Source organism: Narcine bancroftii, chromosome 14 (assembly GCF_036971445.1).
Source record: "Narcine bancroftii isolate sNarBan1 chromosome 14, sNarBan1.hap1, whole genome shotgun sequence".
Classification (NCBI taxonomy): domain Eukaryota; kingdom Metazoa; phylum Chordata; class Chondrichthyes; order Torpediniformes; family Narcinidae; genus Narcine; species Narcine bancroftii.
Genome location: NC_091482.1, coordinates 3,638,674 through 3,663,840, shown reverse-complemented (window position 1 = coordinate 3,663,840; position 25,167 = coordinate 3,638,674). Strand labels below are relative to the sequence as shown.

The following is a 25,167-nucleotide window of genomic DNA, read 5'->3' as shown; positions in this document are numbered from 1 at the left end:
ACAAAAGTCTGCAGATTCTGTGGTTGTAGTTTAAAACACATCAGGAACTCAGCAGGTCTCGCAACGTCCATAGGAGGTAAAGATAGAGAACGACGTTTTTTTTTCATCTTTACCTCCAATGGACACTGGAGACGTGCTGAGTTTCTCTGTGTGTTTACTTAATCCTCTTTCTATTCTCATGTTTCGTTCGTCCAAGAAGACACGGCTAAAAGTACCCGTAAAGGATAGTTTAACTCTATTAGCATTTCGCTCTCTCCTGTTTATTAAAATGTTTAAGAGCATGAATTTTTCAAGATTTGATAGAAAATCAGGAGTTGTAACTTAACCTAAGTAAAACCGATTAAAATTATTCTGCAATTTGCTGGTCGATGGTTTATAATTGACAATTCCCTTGCATGCACTAATTTCCTTGGCCAAGTCCCTGTTCCAGGTGATGAGATGTGTTGAAACGTTTCAGTGCAATTTATTTCCCACGAAGCATTTTGACACAACAGACAGTTTCAGAACGAAAATCCATCGATAACATGATCAAACCGCTTCTTTCTAAACCTTTGAGACGCCTGACCACCAGATCCACGGGGTCCTTGAATTAATTTTAAAGTACTGGCCCAACATACCTTTCCAAGTAGGCCAAATCCCCATGGTTTGCTGTCCCCCAGAATACTCGAACAAGAGATGCACATTCGAATCGAAAGAAAAAGCGAATAAACATTTTTTGTTGATAGATATGTGGGAACAGCTAATCGACATAAATCACGTCGAAGGTATGTTCTCAATGTTTTAAGAGGTAATAATATACATAGATACACATGAGGGAGGAATCGAATTGCACTATAAACCAACAGATTAAACCACTGGAGTCCCTGAAAGTAAGCAATTTTCCAGACAAAGAATCCCCAATAAATTCTAAATTTGAATCCAGCAAAATCAACGAACGGGAAACCAAGTGTAGATTTCAAGAGATCACGCCCATCAAAAAAAAGCGTCTTTATTATCTGTTTGTTATCATATGCAGGAGACAAAAAAGGACACACAGAGTATATAGAATGTGCTAACGGAGGAAAGATCGAGTATCTGTTTATGTCCCTTCACAGAGGTCTCAGATGGCGGTTTCCTTTCGTTAATCTGCGCTCTCAATCTTTATCAACGCCCTTTGAAAACATTGAAGTCTTACTTTAATGTGGCGGATCCTTTAATACATGCAATTTCAAACGTTTAAAGCCAATCACGGTATAAAAAAGACAAAACAAATAAGTTCAGCAACAGACCCCCGAAATCCGCAGGCAAGTACCATCCAAAAACTGCACATGCGCGCGCACACCCCCTTCTCCCACACCCCCCCCTTACAATCACACACACACTCCCACAATCACACACGCATACACACACCCTCACACTCGCACGCGCACACACATCACCAGGGGGAAAAACACTTCAAAATGTTTATTGAAAGTTGTAAGAGAATTCACTTTTCTGAATTGTTGATGGAATACCCAAATAACCAAGACAGTTTGAGATACATTTTTTTTATTTAAGCCGCTCTGCATGAGCCGGGTGGAAGAGTCATTCCACCTGGAGGCGAACAAACCTGAGGTGACTAAGCGACACTCGGTATATACCCTGCTAGCACAGGAGTTCAGATTTATTTTAAATTCCTTTAAATCTGCCGTATTGTACAGTACATAACGCCGTTATTGTTTAACAGGTAACACTGGAATAGCATTGAAATAAGGGATGGCACGTTTTAAAACCGGTTCCACTAAAGCTGACTGAATAGACCTCTATGATAAAAACACAATTAGAAACTCATCCATTCTCTGGCACACACTTCCCAACGCGCTATATATTTAATTTACAATATTTTGTGATGTCTGTGTGTAAAACGAAACAAGAAAACCATTAAAATGCACGGAATTAAACTCTAATATATGTACACGCGAATTTACAAGTGGTGAATAAATTAATACCGATTTTGAATATTCTGCCATCCGTAGCATATTTACAAAAAAAACGAATTAATTACATAAATAGAGAAGATTCTTTTTTTCTCGTGTGAAGGTACATTTTTCGTGTTACTTTTCGCGAAGTGGTCTTTCCTTTATCCCAGTTTACCACAGTCAACAGTGAGCTTTTCACAGCTCTCTCCCTCTGGGGTGGCAGTTCGTACAGTCTGGTCTCCACTAGACCTCACATTCCGCTCGGTCCGTTGCAGAAGTGTTTGCACAAGGGTTAATTTTTGCATATGGTATGAGCGCCCATGTCCTGGATGACACAGGGCTCATTTGGGAGAATCCCTAGCCGGAGACGTCTCCAGGTTGTTATCGAGACCGCTGACTAATCTCTGGATGTTCTGGAGTTCGTTGAGGGCATCTTTGGCGGACGGTTTCGGGGACGGGGCACTGCCCGCAGTCCTTAAACTGCCGCCGTTGCTCTTATGGTTCAGTTCCGAGGCGAGGTTGGCGGAGGCAGGGCTGGAGTTTCGGCTGCACAATTTGGTGTCGGATCCACCCAGAGCGGAAGGCATGGCGGTGGTGAGGAGGTTGGTGCTGGCCGGGATGGACACCGGAATGGGGTAAGGGTTGAAACGAAGCCGGGGTCGCCCGCCACTCAGGAATGGATGCCGGTGGAGGGAGGATGGCGCTCCGGAGCTGTTGGGCAACGCGGCGGCTGCGGCGGCCGCCGCCATGTAGGTGTATGGATAAGGGAAAAGCCCTCCGAACGTGGTCATTGGGATCCCCTGTATCATAAAACAAAGAGACAGAGAGAGAAGTGGACTTGGTGAGTGTCATCATGTCATCAACAAAATGCAAGCTCTCCCCGGGCTGATGGAATAAGGAAAGCCCGGCCAGAATCTCCCCAAAGATCAAAGGACGTAGGGAGGCGCCGAGCTGGGATTCAGACCCTCTAATGAAGGGCCCAATAAGCTCCAGGCCTGAATGGGTCTTTTCTGACTCCCCTGTTCCTAAAGGTAGGGCCAAGGGCGCGATAAAGGGCAAGTAAACTGGATTTTGTTTTAAAGGAGAATTTTGGATTCTAAATCTAGAGCCCTATGCAGGGCTTGCAACACTGGGGACACATGCACGTCAAATTGACCTTCTTCAACAGTTAAGAAGCAGAAGTCTTTGTGAGACTAAATTGGCCTTTCTTTTTATCTTGCAGGTGCAGGATTCTGCTCCGGGTTGGTCGTGTCTAAATTTGTTTATCTCCGTTTCCTCCTTCCAGACTTGCAGATTAATATCAATAAGAATCAAAACATTTGAAAGTAAACCCCATAAATTAAATAGGAGTTGGTCTTTTCAACATGGGGGCTGAAGCTTAACGTTTAGAAAAATAAAACACGATTGTGCATCTTCCAAGCATAAGCTTGGACAGAGGTTTGCTGTGGGTGCATACAGATGACCACAAAACAAATCAATGTCTTTTTTTTCTTCCAGGCCTGTTAAAGCCCAGTATTCTTCTGGATCCAGCTTAAATGAACAAAATTCAACCTGACTGTCAAAAGACTTGTTTGCAACCAAAAAAAGATCAACTTGTGCCATTATAACAGTGACTAAGGTTGGTGTCAAATAGTTTGAATAAAAAATTGAGTGCTGGTTAATCATACGTTTTAAGAACATGTTTATGTCTCTCAGTACTATCACCAAAATACCCATTCAATGTATTATATTTAAACTACTCCAGCATACATCTAATGAATAATCAATCTATTAGATTCGTTGATACTTCCATTTTGCTTTAAAGCGGAATTCATTTGAAGTTTAAGTTTCCACTGTCAGGTGGCAAATTGCTTCCGAAATATATCCCAGCTGAGAGGGGACATTGCTCTAGTGGTGAAACAAAGCAACATAGTACTGCGGATGAAAAGAGTTGTCATGTCATTGCAGGCATCTGTGCCCCAACCATCCTGTTTCTAAACCATGGAGAGGGGTTTGTAGTGACTGATTGAAAACCTCACAGGATATGACTTGTCACTCTATCAACCACCGAGTTGTTTCATGATTAGTTATTGTACAGCCAACAAAGACTTGGGAACATGTGAAAAAGTAGGGGTGCTATTAATATATTTCTCCATATTCCTCAAACCCAGTAAACTACTGGCAGTAAGAAAATAAATGTCTGGATTGTGGGCAAACCCTTAAGGTTATTTGGAATAAATGCCCTCCCCCACCACCACTTCTTATCACTGGGAGTAAGGAGCTACATCCTCAACTGTATCTGGTTCTTCCTTCAGATGATAAATATTGCGTTCGCTTCACAGCTCTCATTGTATTGGTCAAAGACGATGAACACTATTCTCCGACGGGTAAAACAAAGCTGACCATAGCCGCAGCAATAATTTCTATATTCAGAATCATAAACGAGGAATTAACAGCAAACGGCCGCAGAAATAAATCAGCTTTGTGTCCTTTTCTATTCCCCCACTAACTTGTTACTGGGTTTTTCTAACGCCTCTTGTTGTAAGGCGACCCCTCGGATCCAGCTCATTTTTCTCACCCGGCCCATCGGTCTCTTCCTCTAAACTCTCCGCTTCAAGGAGACTTTTCTCTCCGCTGTCCCGACACGACCCCCCGACTGAGAGAATGGGCGAGAGGGAGAGTGTAGTGGGAGAGGGCCTGTGCTCACATCCCAAAACAAAATCTGTTTTCAGTCTCCAGGAATGAACCTGGAGTTATAGTAAACTTCCAACCACTCTTTTTAAACAAAAATAAATTCGAGAGGACATTGCTTTGAAGGAGAAGCGATCGGATCAATAGAACTACCGCCAACCCCGCTCGCCCTTCATTAGACAGGCTCCTTACCTGAGACGCCAGGACGTGTTGAGAGAGATGGAAAGGGAAGTGAGGAGCTGCTCCGGCCTGAGCTGAGGATAGAGTGGCGTTGTCTAAGTTGCCAGCTCCGGACACCGAAGCCAATAAATGTCCCATTCCGGTGGCCATAGCCGAGAAAGCTCCCGGAGCGACCGCAAACTGCCCGGGGTGGATAAAGAGAGGCTGTCCGACGTTTAAAGGGTTAAAAAATTGCTGGCTGTGCAACCCCGAGAAAGCCAAGCTTTGCATCTGTCCGGCGTTAAGGTGGGAAGGTCCGTCAGTCTGGATGATGAGCGGCGAATAGCTGTCTTTGCTCAAACATTCGCCGTCTGCCTTGGTTTCGCTCTTCCTTCTCCCGTCGCCTTTCTCCTTCTCAGACAGCCTGTGGCCGAAGCACGTGTCATTGTCCCTGCGCGTCTCCACCGACTCCCTTTTCTCACTGACGGTGCTCTGCTTCGACCGATGAGAGGAGTCTGCAGCAGCTTCCCCCGCCGGCGGGGAGCATGCCCTGGAGACCGCCACTCGTGGGCTGCAGGCGACTGCTCTGGGAAGCTCCTCGTGTCTCTCCAGGTCCGGCTCACTCTCCACACCTGCATTGTCCTCTGAAGTCACCGAGAGAGAGAAAAACGAGACAAATCGTTACACTCAAGAAACAGAACTGCGAGATCGGCAATAATCAAGGCATTTTCATACTTCTGTTATCTTTTAGATGTCAAGGCTAAATAAGGTTCGATTGGAAAAAGGAGGAAATAAACAGACCAATGTTCTGCATATTTCCCGTGATAATTCTCATGGCGATACATGCTATTTTATTAAATAGCAACACAAAAATCAGTTCCATCCTTATTTCTTCACCCCTTGTTAAATCTCTACTTAATGGTCAATGACCAAGACAGGGCTATCAGCAGACTTTAGCTTCCAAGAACCAGGCCAGCCACGTCGGTGCAATGTGATTTTACTGAACAAATAATTTTCTGCTTTATTTATTATATCAGCTGCATCATTCAGAGATGTCAGAAATAAAGTGGAGACAGGTGAACATTGAATTCAATCTGCACAGGGGGAAACGAGATTTGAAACCAAAATCCCAAAGATCGATTTCCCTCAGGATTATCCATGTTTACACTTGTCAGTTTGTTACTGGGGAAGAATTGGACACAGTGCCAAAAGACCGGGTTCGGAAGAAATCAATAGTCCCCAATCCCAGTTGCTGCCACAAGCCCCGGCTTCACCAATTCTGAGCTTGACCAACTCTCTCACTGTGTGCGGGTGGGTCATTTGAGATACAATACTCATTAAATAAACCACCTCGTACACCAGGGATTTGTGAATCATTGCTGAACAAATATGATCCAATACTACAGCTTACTGCCCCTACCGCTCACATCAGCCACTGTAGAAACATCATTAGATCATTGAGACCTATTGTCCCTCACTGCATGAACATTGGTTCAAGGTCTCTTCTGTTTCATTACATTAAAACTGATAAATCAGGAAAATAGTGTTTAATATGGGCGAGTTAGCAGAGAATCCAATTAAACCTATCTCAAGGCAGCAGACACTGGTTGATTTATTTGGGTTGAGTTCAGGACCATGCTCTTATTTATTGTGACCGTCATTATAATGAATACATTAGAAGTTGATGTTATTTTGGATTGATGTTGAAGCCATGTGCTACCATCCCCTTGCCTCATTTATTAGGACTTACTGGAGCAAATAATGACACCAACTTTTAAAGGTTAAGCCACGAGCCCCGTGGTTAAGCAGGAGGTTGGCATCCGGTCAACAAACTGTGAACCCTTGATCTCTGGATCAGATCACTGACGCCCCCCCCCCCCCCTCCCCACCAAATTACCTTTGGGTGCTTGACCGAAATGTAGAGAAACAGGGTCAAGAGCCAAGGGCGAGCGCAGGGACTCCCTCGCTGGAGGCTGGTCACTAGAGGAGGCGTCAGAATCACCGCCATCTCGATCGCCTTTAGACTGATCCTCGTACACACGCAACGAAGGCAGAGAGAGTTGCTTCCTGAAAAGCAAAATGCTTATCGTTTTATAAAGAGACCCACCACGGTCTCAAATGCTCTTGTTTCCAAAGTGACAGTCAAAGATCAAAAAAAGAGTAAACAAGAAACATTTTTATCCACCAAACTCCAAGATTCCTTGTCGTTCCATTAACAGCCACCAGGAGGTGCCTGGAATAACTAACACCGTGGGAAGAGAAAAGGGTGACCCTTTTTATTCCTGTCCCTCATAATTATTAGAGTTAAAACCCATTGAAGAGGAAGAACATTTCTCGACCACATAATCCTGGTGTTCTCGGTGGACTGACAAGTACGGACCCATCTCTTTTTACCTTTTTTCTCTTCTGCCATTCCCAGTGTCTCTGAACCCTTTTGCAAAAGGGTTGTTGTCAATCTTGAGCTGCGTTATCTGTCGAATTAAAAAAGACAGATAATAGAACGGATTTTTCATAACCAAGCAGCAATCAAACAGAAGCTTGCTGAAAGCTCATTGAAAATGCATTTGCTGTGTAAGATTAATCAAAACCCCTCTGCAAAACAGTCGAATGTATCCTTTTACCTTCTTGTGCCCTGACCAATATTAATCCATCAATCAACATCACCAGAAATGAGTTCCCCTTCTGAGTCTTTCTCTAAACAAAATGCTGTTTATCATTTCCTTCCGTGGATCATTTTGTGATGTGTCAGGAATTTCAAAAGTACAACGCTAAAGGATTGGGCAAGAAATTTTTTTATCATTCTATTAATAAAATCTGAAGCTAGCTTCTACCAAAGAATAATAACAACAAAATTCCCGTATTTGAGGGAAATTTTCCAACATATCAAAGCTTATCCATCTGAAGCATTAACTCTGTTTTCCTGTGCACAGATACTTGTTGATCAGCTGAGTATTTTCTGTTTCGTTAAACATTAATATCGTGAGACAAGGTTGGGTAAAATTTTGTTTAGTGGTGTGATATTTAACTTGGTTGTCAACATTAAAGTTATGAAGCACTGCTAAAAGTTTTTTGACAGCATATTTACACGGTCGGGTTAAGAATACTTCAAAGAAATATAGTGAGAGTATGTGCTATCAGCAAACTCAGCTCAGCCTGCATCTATTATTTTAAGCCACACGATGCCAAAAAAATATGCTAACGTTGTTAAAAGAGCGAAACGCATGAGAAGTGTGGAATTAAACCTCTGAAGTATCACAGATCTAAGTAGCATAAGTAGGATTTTGTTATGATGTCTGAAGAACCTTCCCCTGGAAATGGCCCCATTGTAACTTTGAATTCCTATTGTAATTTAGTTGGCAACCATATCAATGGAATTGTACCGATAGGAGGGATTTGACTATTGTATCTTTCTGGTTTTATCTATAATTTTATCTTTAAATGTTGATATATCGTAGACCCAATAAGTTTGCTAATATCAGGCAAGATCAACAGATCAGAGGCGACACTGGACTTCGATCAGACGAGTCTGCAGTGATAAGTAGACTATAATCGATTTCGATTCTAGTCATAAATTGTTGGAATCAGCAAACGCTGTCCAATAGATATACTGTATGGCTTTTGAGCCAAAAATGGAACAGAAAGGAAATCATGGTCAACGCCATGCAATTTGGTGCCAAAATTAATAGGTCTGAACTGCTATCTTGCAACTCGACAGAAAACGGCGTCGATCTGCAAAAAAACCCTCTTTAAATACAACAGCTTCTGTGATGTAATCTCTTTAATAGCATTAACTCCGCACACAAATCAGTCGGTGAGGTGTCGTTCCTCGCGATAACACAGAGTGGTTTTCCACCAAAAAAAACCAGAATTCAATTTAGCTGACAGTAGTTATATTTTAAAATGTTAAATTGTCTTAATCTTAGTGTGTCCTGGTGTGTATCTGTTCCATTCAACGTTGTTTGATTATGAATGTGGTGGGTGACATTATTTGACTAACTCTCCCGAGTTTGTAGCTTCTTGGAGCTGGGCGCATTTTTGCAATAAATGTCGCTGACATTAAATAGAATTAAATTTGCAAAGGTTCAAACTTTACAAGAAACTCTGCAACGAATTGATTAAAGAGAGAGAGAAAAAAAAACATGCTGTGCTCAGTCACGAAGGGGGAAAGGTCTCAAAACATTTTAAATCGGAGAACCACGTTGAACAACCACCTGCATGAACAATTCCAACGGACTCAGGTAGTGCGACAGAAGTGTGCCGGACTCACCTTATCGTTTTGATAGGCTGTGACCGCAATGAACTCTGTCTCTGGGAACACATACGTTCGGAAAGTGCTGTAGGGCAGTTTGAGAATATCGTTCGCGCGGACCACATGGAACCTGGGCTGATATTTATGCATAGAATTCAGGATTGTCTGGGAAAGCGACAGAAAGAACACGCGGGTTAGTTCCAGTGAAGCGAAGCCCGCGCTTTCCCTCGGATATCTGGGGCGGTGACGGGAACCGAGTGGGGAGCTGAATAAAGCCTCACAACTTCTGCCTCTATTCCCCCCCCCCCCCCCCCCCCCGCGCACATAACGAGCAGTGGGACCTAAACAAAACATGCTGTTGTTTAGTAAAGAACAGAGAGATCGATGCTTTTCTCATTCCTGCGCCTTTGGAAAAGGTGCAACAATATATGGATACCTGATGTCTTCAAGCTAATGTAACATTAATTTAATGTGCGCCTTACAATTAAAATTATATAATATCAATATTGAAGTAAATATAATGTAAATAATTGGACTAAAATCGCCTTTATTTACTGTTAATAAGTCATTAAAACAAAGGAATCCCAAACTGGAATTTCGATACTTGTTTTTTTTTTGACTAACCCGCGCATTCAAAACCGAGGTGACCAATTTCCCGAAAGAATCTGATTTTGAGTTCTCCCTCCCTCCGACCTGCTTCTCCCTCTTTCCTCGTCTCCATCATATTATAGAAGGGTTGTTTTTTTACTATGAGGACACGCCAATGAGCGGAACCGGAGGGGGGTGGGGGGGAACGATTTCAAAATGTTTGCAAAAATAGCAAAAAACCCCCAATTAGAATAAGTCCCGGAATGCAGTGAAATGGAAACCGCGCCATTATCTCTGACACGTAAAAAGATACAGTTATTGGATCTGGGCACTGCTGTGTCATTTGAATTCTGTCCCGGGTTTATATAATGTAAAATGTTACAGTGCTTTCCCGTTCAGGCGTGCAAATCAACTAAAGAGCTCCACCACTCAAGCCTGGATCCGCGAGACATGCTGGCCAATCTGATTTCCCCAAATCCCTCTGAACACTTCCAAGATATAATTCCTTTACGGTTAGACAAGAATCTTCAGCCAAGAATTACTCGGGATAAACCTTTTAAAACAATGAATATTATTTCCTATTATTTATTAATTATATCAATGGCACTTGCAAAAGCATCAGAATATTACAATCGGTTGAATCTTTCCCATGTTTTGGTTATCTTTGTGCAGTCTGCAATCTGACTGCAGCCCGGCTCTCGGTTTTCATTTTAATTTTTCAGGGAATTATGAATAAAAGCGAGCGGCGGATTTTTTTTACGCTTGCCGATCTAGATCGAATGCTGTTCGCTTCAGGGCGCTCGCTGAGCAACCCTGCTTCATAATGACTGTTTTTTTTTAACCTCCTGTGTTCTTCCTACAACCTGCAATCAAGTTTCCCAGGCACTGTATCAACAGCATGCATTCCCCGCACAAATTCTTTTCCTATTGGCCCTGGTCCACTTCTAAAGCATCTTTGGAACGATCCTTAAGAGATTCGCTGTCTGGAGATAACAGATTCTCCTTTTTTTTTGTCTGCTCTCTACCTAAACAGCACTCATCTCTCTCCTTCTTTCTCCCCTTCTCTCTTGCCTGACGCCACAAAGACTGACCTGCTTTTCAGAACTCATATTCTTAATACACTTCAGCCTGACCCAGAGTTAGCGTACAGCAAAAAAAAACACAAAGGCGACAAACAATAATGTTTAAAGACGTAATTATAAGCCCCTAAATAGTCCCCAGAGAATATTCTGGTGGCTTCCAAACACTATCATGGATTTGTGCCCAGATTTATTCTGAATCAGAGAGCAGTAGATAATTAACAAATATGACAGCTTTAGTGCATTGTTTCAAATGGTGTTAGCTTCCCATTACAAGCAGTAGACACACTCTACCTCGGCCTGAATCAAAACCTTTCAGATGATCCCAACCCATGTTTCAAATTGCCACAAATAATTTGACTGAAATACAAAAATAAAGTTTTACTAGGAACGTCGGGGCTTTTCTGTAATTCTATTGATAGAAAGGTTACGATCTTGCACAGAAACGTTGAAGTGGGCCGACCCACTCCGGTGGTGAAAGAAGAAAGGTGGCCCGGGAATCTCTGAAATCCTGAACTCACTTTATTTATTTCCCAGAGAATTGTTCATCACTCTGGGACGGGTGGAATCCTCCCTTCCGTCCAGTCTCTAATCAGGAACACTTTTCGTTTGAAATTTTGGGGGATGAGGGCCATTGATATACCAGCAGCCAGAGAGATTCACAAAGTGACAAGAGATGCGGCCACGCCAAGCAGAGTTTTCCAACTTGTATTTAGTTACCTTGGTTGAACACTTACACAATAGTGACAGTCAAAATAGAAAATATATAAATTGACCTACAGCAACACTTACGAATCCATGCTTGTCGGATATGTTGTTGGTGAGTTTTAGTTTGTGAAACGTGACTGCTTTGGCCATCCATTGTTCGCCTGTGGCCGGACTATCTGGGTGAATGTACATCCTTTTTGGCATCTCGGGGTCGGCTTTTCCAGCCACCATCCAACGCGAATTGTGAAATTTGTAACGGCAGTCATCGGCTGCCACGATGTCCATCAGTAAAATATATTTTGCCTTTTTATCCAACCCGTTGACTCGCACTTTAAACGGTGGAAACATTCTCCTGAATTAAACACACGAAGCAACACATTTAATGTAATATGGGAGCATGCAAACGGGAAAAAAATGCAGCTTTGTCTAAAAGAGGCAGACTTTAAAAATAATACTTCACAGCTCAGAACATTATTCTTAACAGACTATGTAATTAAGGCTTTTTTCTAACAGCCTTTTTGTTTAGCTGTGGCCTGCTCGATTTTATTTCTTGACATTTAATCAACTCAACTGATACTTAAAATGGGATAAATATTCGTAGCCCACCTATCCCGGGTAACTGCCAGCAATATCTCGGCCGTCCCGGTGTGTGTTGTTTACGAAGAATGCGCAAGTGTGTGACTGCAGGATTTTTGTGGTAGCCATTGCAACGTTTGGGCCATTTTAAAAAAAAGTGGAACGCCACCACATTTGCCTGTTTCTTGCTGTCTCGTCCAGCTTTTCCACTCGACTCACGCCGGCCGATTACGATCTGCAGCAGACTTATGGTTTCGACCTCACGACTTCTGCAGTGGTTCAAACAGCGCTCGGGAAAACTAGCGACCAAGCGGGATTCTTCCCAGAAACAACGCGGCATTTCTCGGTAGATTAATTAGGATTACAGTTTTAGATGCGGACACGTCCTGGGGAGAGGTGTGCTTTCTGATAGAAATAGAAATTGTTTTTTTTTTACAAAGTGTGGAGAAAGGATCAAAATACCGAGCGCTCAATTCATATGAAACTAAGATATGGAAGCTTGCGTGCGTCTGTAGAGCAGAAAGCACAACCTTTCACAGTTGGCTATCTCGCCCTTTAATAAGAGACGGAACATTAAAACGCTCAGATTTCACTGGCAAATCCGATTGCGCCTTTGGCACACTGACAACTGGCTTCTCTGAAGCACCTCGCAAATTTACCAGAATTAATTTAACAGATGACTGGTTCGTAATTGTAGTTTTGCTTTAAATAAAATAAAAATGAGAAAGAAACGGTCTGAAAAGTTTAAGAAATAGCGAGGATGGGAGAGACACGTTCAGTGGAACTGTTTGTGAGTAGAACCGTACCTGCCGGATTTAGTAATCACCATTTCGGTGCCCACTTTGTGAAACTGGTCCCATAGATCTTTCGCTTCCAGGTTCACTTTCGGATCGTCTTCCACCTCGTCCTCGGGTTCCAGGCTCTTGAGGGGCCGCAGGTGTGTCGACTGATGCCCGAGAGCGGAAACGTGGATCCCGGCCTCGGCCATGCTCGAGTCCGCCAAGGGTTTGCCCAGAGCTCCGGGTAGGGAGAGTGCAGCCGCGCCGCTCGGAGGCAGCGCCAGGGCGGGGAAGAAAGAAGGCTGAGCAGTCAGGAATGCGCTCACGGGGAAATCCGCGGCTCGGTGAGCGTGGAACGGATGATAAGCCATGGTGGTCGCCGCTAAAACTGGGTCTTTCATGGGTGCATCCAGAAAGAGAAGGGGGAAAATAGGAAGATTTCTGTTTGAAGCGTCGCCGTGCCGACTACTCTTTACACCATCTTCTGGAAGAAGCAGTGCCGATCGACAATCTCTCTCTCTCTCACACTCACTCACACTCACTCACACACACACTCACTCACACACACACACACACACAGATCCTTCCTGCAATGATCTGCCCTCGGCTCCCTCCTGCTAATGAACCGCCCAGTTGATTGGTGATTTTACGCGTCCTGACCAATTGTGTGCCCGAATAGGCGGAGTTTTGACAACTAAACTCAGGATGGATGAGTTGGGAGAGAGGAGGGGTGGGAGAAAAGGTGTCAGAAGCTCCCAACGTACAGTAACCATCACTGAGGTCGCTCTTTGAGAACATGTCAACAAAATTAAATATTAACCAATGATAGAAAAGCATGACCCCCCCCCCCCCCGGCCTTTTCCCTCCCCCAGAGATCTCCATCCTTCCCGCTTCCCAGATTAAGAGTGCCCGGCCCGGACGGAGACTCCACGGCGCATACAAACACCTCGAGCCGCTAAAATCGCAGGTAACGACCAACAGATCGTGGATTTATATAAAAAGTAAAATGGTCTGACTCGAACGGGATAGAGTTGATATTTCCAAACTTGTTTGTGTCTCCAGAACAGATAACTTAAACGTCTAAATCATTAATTTTATGCATTTTTGGGCTGGAATTACGTTTGTCACTGCGAACACTCCTCACAAAAAGGGGAGCGGGGGCGGGGGGTACCAGAAACGGGTCCATAAAGTCTTGACATTTCTCTTGGAATACTACAACACCTATTAACCATTATTCATTTCTGGACTGAAATAGGCAGCCAGGTTGCGAGCACAGAGGTAAACAGTTTAGAGAGGACGTTTGCAAGCAAACACCAAAGTAAGCTTTAACCTCTTTGGAAAGGTATTTGTAACAGCAACACCGGCAGAGTTTAATGATCTCAAAGTCTATTTTTTTGGTCCAAAATTGTGTGAGGTCAAATCTTGATTTATTCTCCATTCATTCGTGGTCTTTCACTCAACAGCCCATGGGGTGGGAGGGAGGGGGAGTCAACTTGATGGCGGTGGGTCCCACTAGATAGTGTAATTGGAATTGAAATAAAATGATTGGGAAATGAACGGGTTACGCAGGTCAGCGAAGGTTTTTTTTGGGGGGAGGGGATCGTATCTGCCTCTTCGAGTGTGTGTTGTCACGGAGCCACGACTGCCCTCTAAAATAGGGACATTACCCTTTTTAATTTTACAGCGAGGGAGTTGCTCAAAGGCTTCACCGCGTTGAGAATCGTGGGAAAAGCCAAGCGAGGCGTGCCCGCAAAACGCGGCTGTCGGCCATTGAATCCACGCGCTTCTCAGCCCCGAATTCTCGCCGGGAGTTTGACCTTTGCGGAATGAGGCAGATCGACGAACTGAGAGAGAAGCGCACGGGAACCTTCATGAAAAACAAGCTTTCGGGGGATGTGTTCGTCGGGCTTTTGGCGTCTATCTCGAGAAAAGGAACTTCACAGACCCAATGTAAAAAAGACATGGCTTTGAGGAGCGACGTGGATTCTCGGAGTGGGAAATGCAAGGTTCCTCCAAAACCATCTTCTCCGATTAATTCGGACACGGCTTGTCGAGAGCGCTTGGCGCCAGACTGCTGACGTCGAACAATAAGCACCGTCTCCTGTCACTTCGCATTAAGCAAAGAAATTTTATCAGCGCCCCTCCTCTCCCGCCCCCCCCCCTCCCCCCACGTCTAATAACCACTGCTGGAAAACATCGCCGTGTTCGATCCCGAGTGTCTGCCGGTTTCAGGAACGTACAAATCCGAAATTATTGTGAACCCTCTGTCCCGGTGGGATCCTCGTCTCCAAGAATTATCAGCAGGAGGCGAGATGCATATTTTCGGTCACATCCCCCCCCCCCCCCCCCCACCCCGGTTTCTCATCTCCATGCTGAGACTGGACAAGGCCGAGAATTTAGTGCAGAAGAGGGGAAATGAAATCAAGGTCACGTCGTCTAATAATGTGGTAAAAAGAAACCGGAGCGTTGTTAACCATTTAATTCCAGCCGAGAGCCACAATTAGAAAACGTGGGAGTACTGAATCCAACGCGCCTGGGGGAAAAAAAAAGTTGAATATTTAAAAATTCAGCACTGCACAGACACTTTTCACACAATGCAATACTTTGGTGAAGTTTAATACTTCATGTTCAGGAGGTGCACCCTCTCAAAGGCCACCCTGGCCAATGGGTGCAAGGCCATGTTTCTTTCCCCAGCCGGGTTGTACCAGGAGCTGTTGCTCCATTTTCCGATGCTGGTAAATGATATAAGCTCAGGAGAATCGATTTCTCGGCATTTAGCATTTCAAACTTCGTATATTAAGAAGCACGTTTCACAACTCAGTCGGCGTGTAAAGGAGAGATAATAATACGGATCGAACAAGGTGCATGCACCTTTGCCTTGTTTCTCTGTATCTGTGGTCCAGATTGCGTCACTGGCGCCGCAACAATAAGACTAGATTCTATATATACCGAGTTGCTGCTTTCTAGGAGATTAATGCAGGGACTTTCTAGTGATTCCCCGAAATAACTAAAGAGTGAGTAAATAACCCTCATCACAACTCATTCATACAACAAACTACCAGCAATGGAGGAGCGAGGGTGGTTTTATTCAAAGCAATTACACTCTCACCTCAGTTGATCGCGGTGTGTGAGGTCTGGACAGATAGGACGCCGGAGATCTGGCTCCCACCGCAGGGGCATACCTTCCTCCCGAAGTAGTTTGCTTGAAAGAGCCACATCCCCAGTAGTGCAAACTGAAAGGCTTTGCAATGGGTGAGTGTGGGTGTGTTAAAAAAAAACCTCCCAACAGAGAGCTGGGAAATATTACAAAATGTGACTTGCATGGAAAGGAAATGGCTATGTTGACCGACAATCAAAAGCGTGAATTAAATACCCGATTTTTCTGAGATATTCAGGAATTGTCGTTTGGAGACGCTTATTGACCAGTAAGTTATCAACATATATCTCTGATCTGTTATTAAGTAAAACATCAGCAGTGTTGTACTGAGGCAACTTTCGGGCTGATTGTAGTTTGTATCCAGAATTTTATGGTAAACGATGCAGAAATAAAATTTAAACGACAAATATACACTATGTATATCTATATGAATCCGAGTTATTTTGATAAGGAGCAAACGGAAAGGACTGATCGGGAGGTGGACAGGCTCCAAAGCATTGGTCGAATGAAGCTGGCCGACTGGGTCGTATTGCCGTTCTCAATTAACCGCTAACTTTGCATGACCAGGTTATTATCCGCCAGGACAAGAAGATTCAGGCATGATGTTTACAGTATTTAACCTTTGTGGCCGGTGTCTGGTTGTGACATGAGGTCCAAAACGCATTTGACCGTCAGGTTGTTCATTACACACTATTTCGTGTCACTCCTTGATTTCTGTGGTTGTGTTAAATAGGACCGTTCGGAGAGCATTATGTTATTTCCCTTGAAGTGCAATCTGCATTTAGTAAATATATCGATACCTCTAATATGTATATTTAAAAAACGCCGTTTTAAATACGTCATCTTTACTTTATTGTGCAAAAGTAACACATACCACACTGTGTTTAAAGTTAACCATTTGACCAGTAGATACTCTGGCTGGCTAAACCGTAGCTGTTTGTGCAGATTTCCCTGTAGTTTTGAGTTGAGAATCATTTGTGAACGGAGGCTGACCTCGTTTTTTCAGCCCAATTGGGTCCCAACGAATTTGTCTTCCCTTTCTCTTGTATTTTCTTTCCTTTACACGCAGCAATCTCATTCGTTGCAGAATTGAACCATTTCATGGCGATTGAATAAAATAAAGAAGTGCGTAACCTTCTGAACGTGCCCACAACATTGGTGGTGACTGCAACAGTGACGTCCATATTGCGGATACATGCCAGCTATTTTTCCATTGTTACTTTATACTTCCATTTATAATGGAAGTTGGCGTATAGTCTGGACCCGCTGTACCATTTCCAGGTCATTCATCTCACCGTGGGTCTCTTTACCTGGCAGCGGCAGTGCGCGTTTTCCGTTTATATTTATTTCCCCCAGGACGTAATTTGCTGAATCCTGATAAAGTACAGATATATTTTTTTCCACAGCGGCGAAACATGAATTAAATCTCGCATCACTCTTTGCGCTTACTTATGCAAAAATATCGACAACATTAGCAACTTTTAAATGTATTTTCTTGAATAATCACAAACGACCGACGAAGTTGTTGAGTTGTCGTCTCAATCTTCTCAGATTTATTCATCAACAAACCTGCATTTTAAAATACTTTAAATCGGAGTTTAAGTTTTCAAAAATATAAGGACGGTACCATTTTAATTACGTTTCCATTTCAATGTTACTGAGCTTGTCTAGTTTTCTTCTTCATGATGTGTTATCTCTTCTCATTGTTGTCCGGATATAAACTATCAAATGATGTCCAAATTGTTGGAGAGATGGAAATGTGCGTGTGGAGACTTTAATTTGTTCTGCATGTGTAATATGGCACTCTGTGTGAGTTTGTGTTTTGCCTGTTTGAGAACACAAGTGTTTAGATATGTGAACGGTGAGTGGTGTGTGAGATTGAGGGCGTATGTGGAAGTATATATGAGTATGTATTTATTGTGAGTGGAACAAGATTTCACCTTCAATATCAGAAGAATATTTTGCTTGCTTGAGATTCACTTTGGAAAACAATATCGTAAAAAATTCATTTTTTGTATTACATGTATATTATTTAACTATTACCTCTGTCCTTTTCCATATTCACTTCCTTTTTGGGGGTGAACTTTAATTCTAGGTGGTTTAATCTCTGTTCCTTTCAATATATACACTGATCGCATTTTAAAAAACGCCTCCCATGTGATATACGTCCAGCGTTTCCAAAGGCGCGGTATCGTTAAATTATTTCCTTCCCTCCTTTCCTCTCCCTCCACTTGTTCGCAGGGGTTCTCCCAACCCCTGTCCAAATGCCGCCCCATCTGTGCCTATTTTTAGCAAATACTCTGGGTCGTGGCGCCAGGCAGTTTAAGACCTGTCAAATTCCTTCATAATTCTTTTTGCTGTCGCGTGTAGATCATCCGGGTAAAATCAGCGATTCGGTTCGCCTTCCCCCGATGTTCTCGGAAGGCAGCGACGACGAATCACTTCACCCTGTCTGTACCTTAAAGGAGTAGAACTGACAGTATCCCGTCCAAATGGAAAATTATGCTCCATTAAAAACTCTTTATCTTATCTTAGATATCTTTCTCCGTCCATTTCTTTTTAACTTTGTCATTCTCTTCCCCTTCCCTTTTGAGACCCACCTTTCTCTCTTTCCCCATGTCTCAACATTTCTCTTTATCCCACCCTGTACCTCTATCTCTCGCGCCCCAATATCCATTCACTGTGCCTTGCTCAACCATCTTTGCCATTTATCCATTTTCTACTCTCTGACCTTATTCCTTCTTTCCTCTCTCTCTCTCTCCCCCTCCCTTCGACGGTGCACCCGTCCTCACCCATCTCTTCTATCCTTTCTGAAATGCAGTACAGTATCCACCATCGGGTTCATTGCGTCCTGTCATACATTTCTTTGCCACAAGTCCCCAAGCCATTGACTCAACGCTGAAACATTGCCTCCACCTGCATCCTTTCTCTAGCTTTGTTAAAGCTTCGAACTCTACCAGCCAGATACGAAATTAATCTGATAAATTATTAGCGATCATTAGATTTCACAGGCAGCTCTGTAAACGAACAGATAATGCGGTCGTTTCTGTGATCCTTTGTTTTTACAGGGGAAGGTGCATAGTGGGGTTCTCGGGCCAGGTAGAGGACGAAATTGTAGGTCTTAGATAAGGTTGTGCAGCACCAGCTGTGCCAGTGCCCTTGAAATGGCCAGGACACCTTTAAAGTTTCAAATAGGTCGTCTGCGAATCATGGCATTTGAGAGCAATGCCAAAACAAGGCGAATGAGTGCTGATGGAACACGCGGAAGGAAATTAGGTGCGAAACCAAACAGAGAACGAGAACTGGCTTAATCTCGGCGGTAGCTCGAACAGGTGTTAGCTGCTTGGGTTCAGAGTTCAGTGCTCACCTGGATTTATCTCGGGTTCACCGAATCGAAGAACTTAATTCATGCAGTCATAAACATTTCTAATAATTAATAACTTTTATTAATTTTTATTGAAAGTTTCAGTCTGATGGCCACACTACGGTGCCCACAATTACCACTCGGAATTTGAAGGTAATGTTTGCCTCCAAGCCACATTCACTCAGATCTGGGGAAATGTATCTACCATCTAATCAACTCCCCCCCCCCCCCCCACCACCCCCCGCACCTTGAAGCCTTTGAGAACAAAATAAAGATATGCACTACTGTGGGTTGTTGTACAAGAATAGATATGAGAAGGAGCGAGGGAGAGGTGTGAGTTGGGAAAGTATTTATATGCTATTGGCCAGTGGTCGATGAGATCAGCAAGATTCACTAATTTCGGATAATCGCAAGGGGAATAGAACCAAAAACAGCGGACGGTGGAACCGTGACTCACTAAAATCGTGAAACTTAAATGACTGTGAAAATGATTAATTTACTCCTTTTAGAAAATGCATTTTATAGATTCGTGTGTGCAGAAATAACGCCAGTTAGAACTTTTACATCTACCTAACTCTCCGTCTATTTATTGCCCGTCTGTTTAATTGCCGACTCATTTCCATCTTTCTATCTCTTCCTATCTACTTATCTATCAATCGTCTCGGTACCGATCTACCTACCTATCAATCAGGTGTCAATCAATATTATGTTTGCATTGACGTCTCCACGCATCTATCTAATCTATTATTAGAACGTAATTCGGAAAACCAGTCCCTTGTGTCTGATTCAGCGCGATCACAGTTTGGGATATTTCTGCAAAATCCTCTTCCGCTTCATATGGTCGCAGACTTGGAATTATGAAAAGTCTGCTTGTCTTTGAGCAGATCGAGTTCGGAAAGCGTTAGGAGTAAAAACGTGAAAGGAAGCCAAGCAACCTGTCCGTGGATCTTTATCTCAGCATCTGAGACTTGTGCAAAAAGAGAGCGAGCGAAGCAAATAACTCTATTAGCACAGGGGTTTGGGGGGAAGAATTTTATAGAAACCGCTAATTAGCTGGGAATGTACGTTTAGCAGTGGGGTGGGCCAAGCAGCCAACTAACTCCTCGGGTGAATATTATATTCATCTATTCATGGCAAGAGCAATTTGTTACCAAGTTTACATGTCCTGTGCGGTCATACACACCATACAAGCGCAGTTCTGCATCTCGGGGTGGGGGAATTGTCCAGCCGCTGAATAATCTACCAAGCAGAAATATAATATTTAGTTTGTATTGAATCAAACGTGCGAACGGGGTGCAGAACCTATTTGACAATTTCTGTGACTTTCCTCCTCCGTTTTTCCCCCCAATAAATTAACATTTCTATTCAGGGTTCAGACCAGAAACGTTGACTGGCCATTTCTATCTACCCTTGGACCTTGCTAAGTTTTTCCATCAATTCTTTGCCTGCTTAATATTTCGATTACTTAATCTATTATTTCATTACAAACTCTTACTCGGGTTGAAGTGTATTAACTCAAGTAATTACTTAGCATTTAGCAGTCCCGTCGGACAGCGGGCGTGCGGTAATAATTGTGTGAACTGAAGGCTAAATCTCAGACCGATTCATTTCTATGCAATTAGGTAAGACCTGGTTGTCAGGGAGTTGTAAATGCAATTTGACGCGATTATGTAAATACAGCTATCATTCATCAGAAACAACAAAATTTTGGATACAAGGTTCCAATTCCCCTCCTTGCAATTCCGCCTTCTTAAAAATGACCTTTCAAAGCAGGATTGAAGTTCGCAGCCACACGGGATATGTTAATAGGGTTGCATTTTCATTTTGATTAGACGGCCAAACTTTGGCTGATGCCTACATTTCTTTGGAGAGGAATGATAATTCGGGAATTAAAAACAGACCATCTGAAATATTCAACAGGTATAGGGTCGGCTGGTCATCGAAACTGGCCTGCATTGACCTGAAATGCGAACTCAGCCGCTCTCTCTCTCTCTCTCTCTCTCTCTCTCCACAGATGCTGCCTGGCCCGATGAGTATTTCTAAATAATTTCCGTGTTTAATTCCGTTTTCTAGCCCCTGAGATTTTCTTTAGTTGAGCTTTCCAATGGTAATTCCCATATATCCGGCTGGAGTAAGACACTCCATTGTCATCATCTTTATTTTGAGTCGGGCAACATGGTTTTGGTGTTTGTTTTAACCCTAAATTCTTCTTCGAGTCGTTCTCTGTCGACAGGATTGCAGTAACCTTTGCGCACTGCAGCAAGTTATTGCGACATGGAGCTGCCAGCTGTGGGGGCATTGGGAGGCTCCCGGTAAACCTCTTCCCCAATTAACTGAATGGTCATAGCTAGCGTCAGACCTAAGACGCTTCCAGGATATTATTAATTTCCCCTGGTCATTTTGGCCAAACTGTAATGAAAATACTGCGTCCATATCAATATTGACATGAAATAAAATGATGCGTAGATACAATAAAGTCTCACAGCATCTGATTATTGTATCTGGGCACCGACCATTAACATTCCAAGACATCAATTTGATCACAATCTGTTATGACAAGAACCCCGGATCCAAACGATGACACACATCGGGAAGCTAATTCTATGTTTATCCTCCAATATTATTGCCGGGGAATAAGAGTATAATATTTTCCAGCACCATTTACTCTCTCTTTAGAAAATTACATCTGTGTGTTCACAGGTGCCGGTGAAGGATTGTGTTCCGTTCGGTACAGGGCAAGGGGGTTCCATTAGTGCAAATGAGAAGTTCTTTATTCCAATACGTTTTCTCAAATTTGTCACTGAAGGCAAAATCCCTGCGCCTTTGTACAAGCCGAAAGTGGAAATGCCAGTCCAAGAATGTTCATGTTAAATAAAATAGTTCTAAACAAATGTTAATCGAGGAATACAAACTAGGATTAATTTATATCTGCTAATAGCAAAACTGCAGACACCGTGGTTTTATATATTAGAGGGAGAGAATGAGGGGGGGGGGGGGGGTGGGGGGAACACGACACTGTTTGACCTGCTGAGTTTCTCCAGCATCGTGTTTTTACTGATATCTGCTAATGTTTTGGCTGATTATTTGCTGCTCATTTCTTCCACTTGGACTCTCTGCTCTGTATGCCCAGATAAACCAGAGAAATGTCAGTCAGGAAGAGGTGAAAACCCCACTTCATATTTTCCCGCGTCAATAACCCTTGGTTATTTTTGTGAAATAAAGATGAAAGGTCGGTTTTAATAGTTTTCAAACAAAAAGAGAAGATTCCGTAGCAAGTTTCCGGTCCCGAGCACCTGGTCACAAGAATCATTTCAATCTGGTGGAAATTAAACAGATGGGCAAACCGACGCAATCTTCTCAATTGCGAAACCTTCCCGCGATCAGGCGGAATGGAAGTTTTTCCTTCCAACGATATTTTTCGGTTGTGAAGTTGCTCCCATCCCTCGGCCGCAACCCTTCGCCCAGCCCTCGCTCAACCTCCGACGGGCGTCAATTCTTCGTTCTGATGAAACCGACTGTTCTCTAAATTCCATGATTGTGAAATTGCCTCAATTTTGTTGAGTCTGCGTCTTCCCGGTTGAAGCCGCAGTTTCATCTCCCCCCCCCCACCCCTCCTCTTCTCTGTTTGCTCTCTCCCTCTCTTATTCTCTCCTTTCGTCTTTCTCTCCCCTTCTCCCAACCCTCCCCATCTCACTCTCCCCCCTCTCTCTCTCCCCCCTCTCTCTCTCCCCCCTCTCTCTCTCTCTCTCCCCCCCTTCTCTCTCTCACTCTCCCCCCCCTCTCTCTCTCTCCCCCCTTCTCTCTCCCCCCTCCCTCCACCCCTCTCCCTGCCAGGTATCGGTTGGGGGCGCTGATACCAACAACTTGACGCATTCTTCGTGATGACAGAACACCGGCAGCCAAGTTGGTGCCGACCAGCAGCGCGGACGCTCTGCACCGAAAACACGCGGGGACATTTTCAAACAAAACAAATATCACATTGACAACTTGAGCGCCTCCAACTATAAACGCATTTTATTGTTGTTGTTGTTGAGCCCATCAATCCAAATAAAGCCACATTATTTGGGTTTTGGGACTTCTGGGTTCCGTCTTCAAACTCGCAAGCGCTTGGTTCAAACTGTGAGGGCAGGGTGCAAGTGAGAGAATGAACGAGCGAGGGATTAATATTAGGCTCCACTTCACACCGAGGCCGGACAATAAATTATTGAGTACTGGAAGTGCGTGTTCACACCGGTTGTACCCATTGCATCCTGAGCGGTTACTTCCTCACGAGCAAACTCAAGAGAATGAGATAATCACACAGAGAGGAGGAAACTAACATTCAATCGGGACAGTTCCAGGAAAAATAGAAGTGGAGAATAGGACAAAACTTTTTTTATTTAGTTTATGTAATAATCTTCACAAAAGAAATTCATTTTTGCATTCACCGAGGCATCAAGTATTACTCCCAATCTCTTCAGTGCTAATTATTTATTTCTAATGAGCAGGTCAGCAAAATGAGTATAAATTCGTGAGAACCATCTCCAGAGCGAACGACGATTTATTTAGCAACATTAAAATACCGTTCTGCGCTGACTTGAGTTCCTGCTCATGCCGAATTTAAAATGTTCTAGCGAATTTTAAATGGACCCCTGAGAAAGACCTCTAGCAAAAAGGTCCATATAACCATATCCAGCACAGAACAGGCTAGTTTGGCCCTACTAGTCCATGCTGGAACAAATCCCCACCCTCCTCGTCCCACTGACCCCCTCCAAAGCGTCAGAAAGCAAAAGCATCTTGTTTCAGGGAGGTTTATCAAAATTGCAAAGTCTTCTTCAATGCTCAAACTTTCCACGATTGAGAGTTAGAAAATATGAGAGGCATTTTTAAAAGTGAAAGGTTAATTTGAAAGCATAATCCGTGAGTTTCGTATCGAACGCCATTGGCCGCTTGAATCCGCAAGAAAGGAGAGAGGGAGGGAAACGAGAAGGTTGGAGCAAATTCCAGATGAGATGGAGTCAGGAGCGGAGAACAATTGATTAACTCACAAGGTCTCTCCGATTGTTTGCCTTGGAGAGCAGAGAGCGGGGTGGAAAACATTGATAACGAGTGAATGGGTGCGTGAAAAAAGATCAAGATAAGAAATGGGAGTCCTTCGAAAATAATATAATCCGTCTGGGAATGTCGAGCAAGGGAAAAAATAGGATCCAACAACGACTGTCTCTTCTTTTCACCGGAACTTGAAACAGACCAACACGAACACGCCGAGTTATTGATATAAACAGATATACTTAGACCATATGCCGACATTGGCCCAAAGAGACGATGAACAAAAATGATCAGGTTATTGGTTGAAAAATAATTTAGATGAAGTTGCAGAATGTGCATTAGTCTGTATGGTAAACATGTGAATACTTTAATTCAAAAGAAGTGGAAAACGGATGTGTTTCCTACATTTCCTACCGATTTATACATACATACATTGTTGGCGTATAAAGTGCAACCTTCACAGCGCCAGCGATCGGGACAGGGGTTCGAATCCCGCGCTGTCTGTGAAGAGTTTGGACCCTCTCCCCCTGTCTGCGTGCGTTTTCCCCGGGGGCTCCGGGTGGGGGGGGGGGGGTGTAGGTTAATGGGGTGTAAATTGGGTGGGTCGAAATGGCCTGTTACCGTGCTGTATATCTAAATTTAAAATATACATTGACATTCAAGATTATATTGATTATGTATTATGAAGAATGTATCAGTTTATACATCAATATATAAAGTAACAGACATGAGAGGGAAACCTCACTGGAGAGAAGTTAGGTTCAAACTGCAACTCTTCCCATCAGGTTACAGGACTCCAGAGAGGCTGTTGCAACTATTAACATCGACTCACCGGAGCAACAGGGTTAAAATTATGAAAAGTCTCCCGCTGCA

The 25,167-nt window shown here is 43.5% G+C and overlaps 1 protein-coding gene and 2 long non-coding RNA genes across 8 annotated transcripts in view; 2 read left to right on the top strand and 1 right to left on the bottom strand.

Moving 5' to 3' along the window:
- Positions 1 to 3,598, top strand: part of LOC138749720 (uncharacterized) — a 31,465-nt gene extending 27,867 nt beyond the window's left edge. The window contains exon 3 of the long non-coding RNA XR_011348842.1: positions 3,435 to 3,598. This is a non-coding gene — a long non-coding RNA (uncharacterized lncRNA). The remainder of the gene's footprint in view (positions 1 to 3,434) is intronic.
- On the bottom strand, positions 973 to 13,532 carry tbx2b (T-box transcription factor 2b). 6 transcript variants are annotated; one of them, XM_069911483.1, is made up of 7 exons: positions 12,773 to 13,532; positions 11,463 to 11,742; positions 9,034 to 9,180; positions 7,161 to 7,237; positions 6,664 to 6,833; positions 4,800 to 5,410; positions 973 to 1,151 (listed from the first exon to the last, which is right to left on the bottom strand). In XM_069911483.1, the coding sequence occupies exons 1-7, from the start codon at positions 13,144 to 13,146 to the stop codon at positions 1,134 to 1,136; spliced, it is 1,677 nt and encodes a 558-aa protein (XP_069767584.1). In that variant the 5' UTR covers positions 13,147 to 13,532; the 3' UTR covers positions 973 to 1,133. The 6 variants fall into 6 exon arrangements, with proteins under 6 accessions (XP_069767584.1, XP_069767578.1, XP_069767579.1 ...); XM_069911477.1 differs by lacking the exon at positions 973 to 1,151 and adding an exon at positions 1,511 to 2,737 and having other exon boundaries at positions 12,773 to 13,530; XM_069911478.1 differs by lacking the exon at positions 973 to 1,151 and adding an exon at positions 1,511 to 2,737 and having other exon boundaries at positions 11,475 to 11,742; positions 12,773 to 13,530.
- Positions 13,455 to 16,313, top strand: LOC138749721 (uncharacterized). Its single transcript, XR_011348843.1, has 2 exons — positions 13,455 to 13,712; positions 14,430 to 16,313. It is a non-coding gene; the product is annotated as an uncharacterized lncRNA (long non-coding RNA).
- Positions 16,314 to 25,167: the final 8,854 nt, after the last annotated feature.

What these genes read in the sequence shown, in the direction of transcription:
- tbx2b (XM_069911477.1), bottom strand. Translation starts at nt 13,146, where the DNA reads ATGAAAGACCCAGTTTTAGCGGCGACCACCATGGCTTATCATCCGTTC. An exon ending in ATGGATTCGTAAGTGTTGCT is followed by an intron (nt 9,181 to 11,462) that starts GTAGGTCAATTT and finishes TCGCTTTCCCAG; the next exon opens with ACAATCCTGAATTCTATGCA. An exon ending in TTTCGGTCAAGCACCCAAAG is followed by an intron (nt 5,411 to 6,663) that starts GTAATTTGGTGG and finishes CGGTGACTTCAG; the next exon opens with AGGACAATGCAGGTGTGGAG.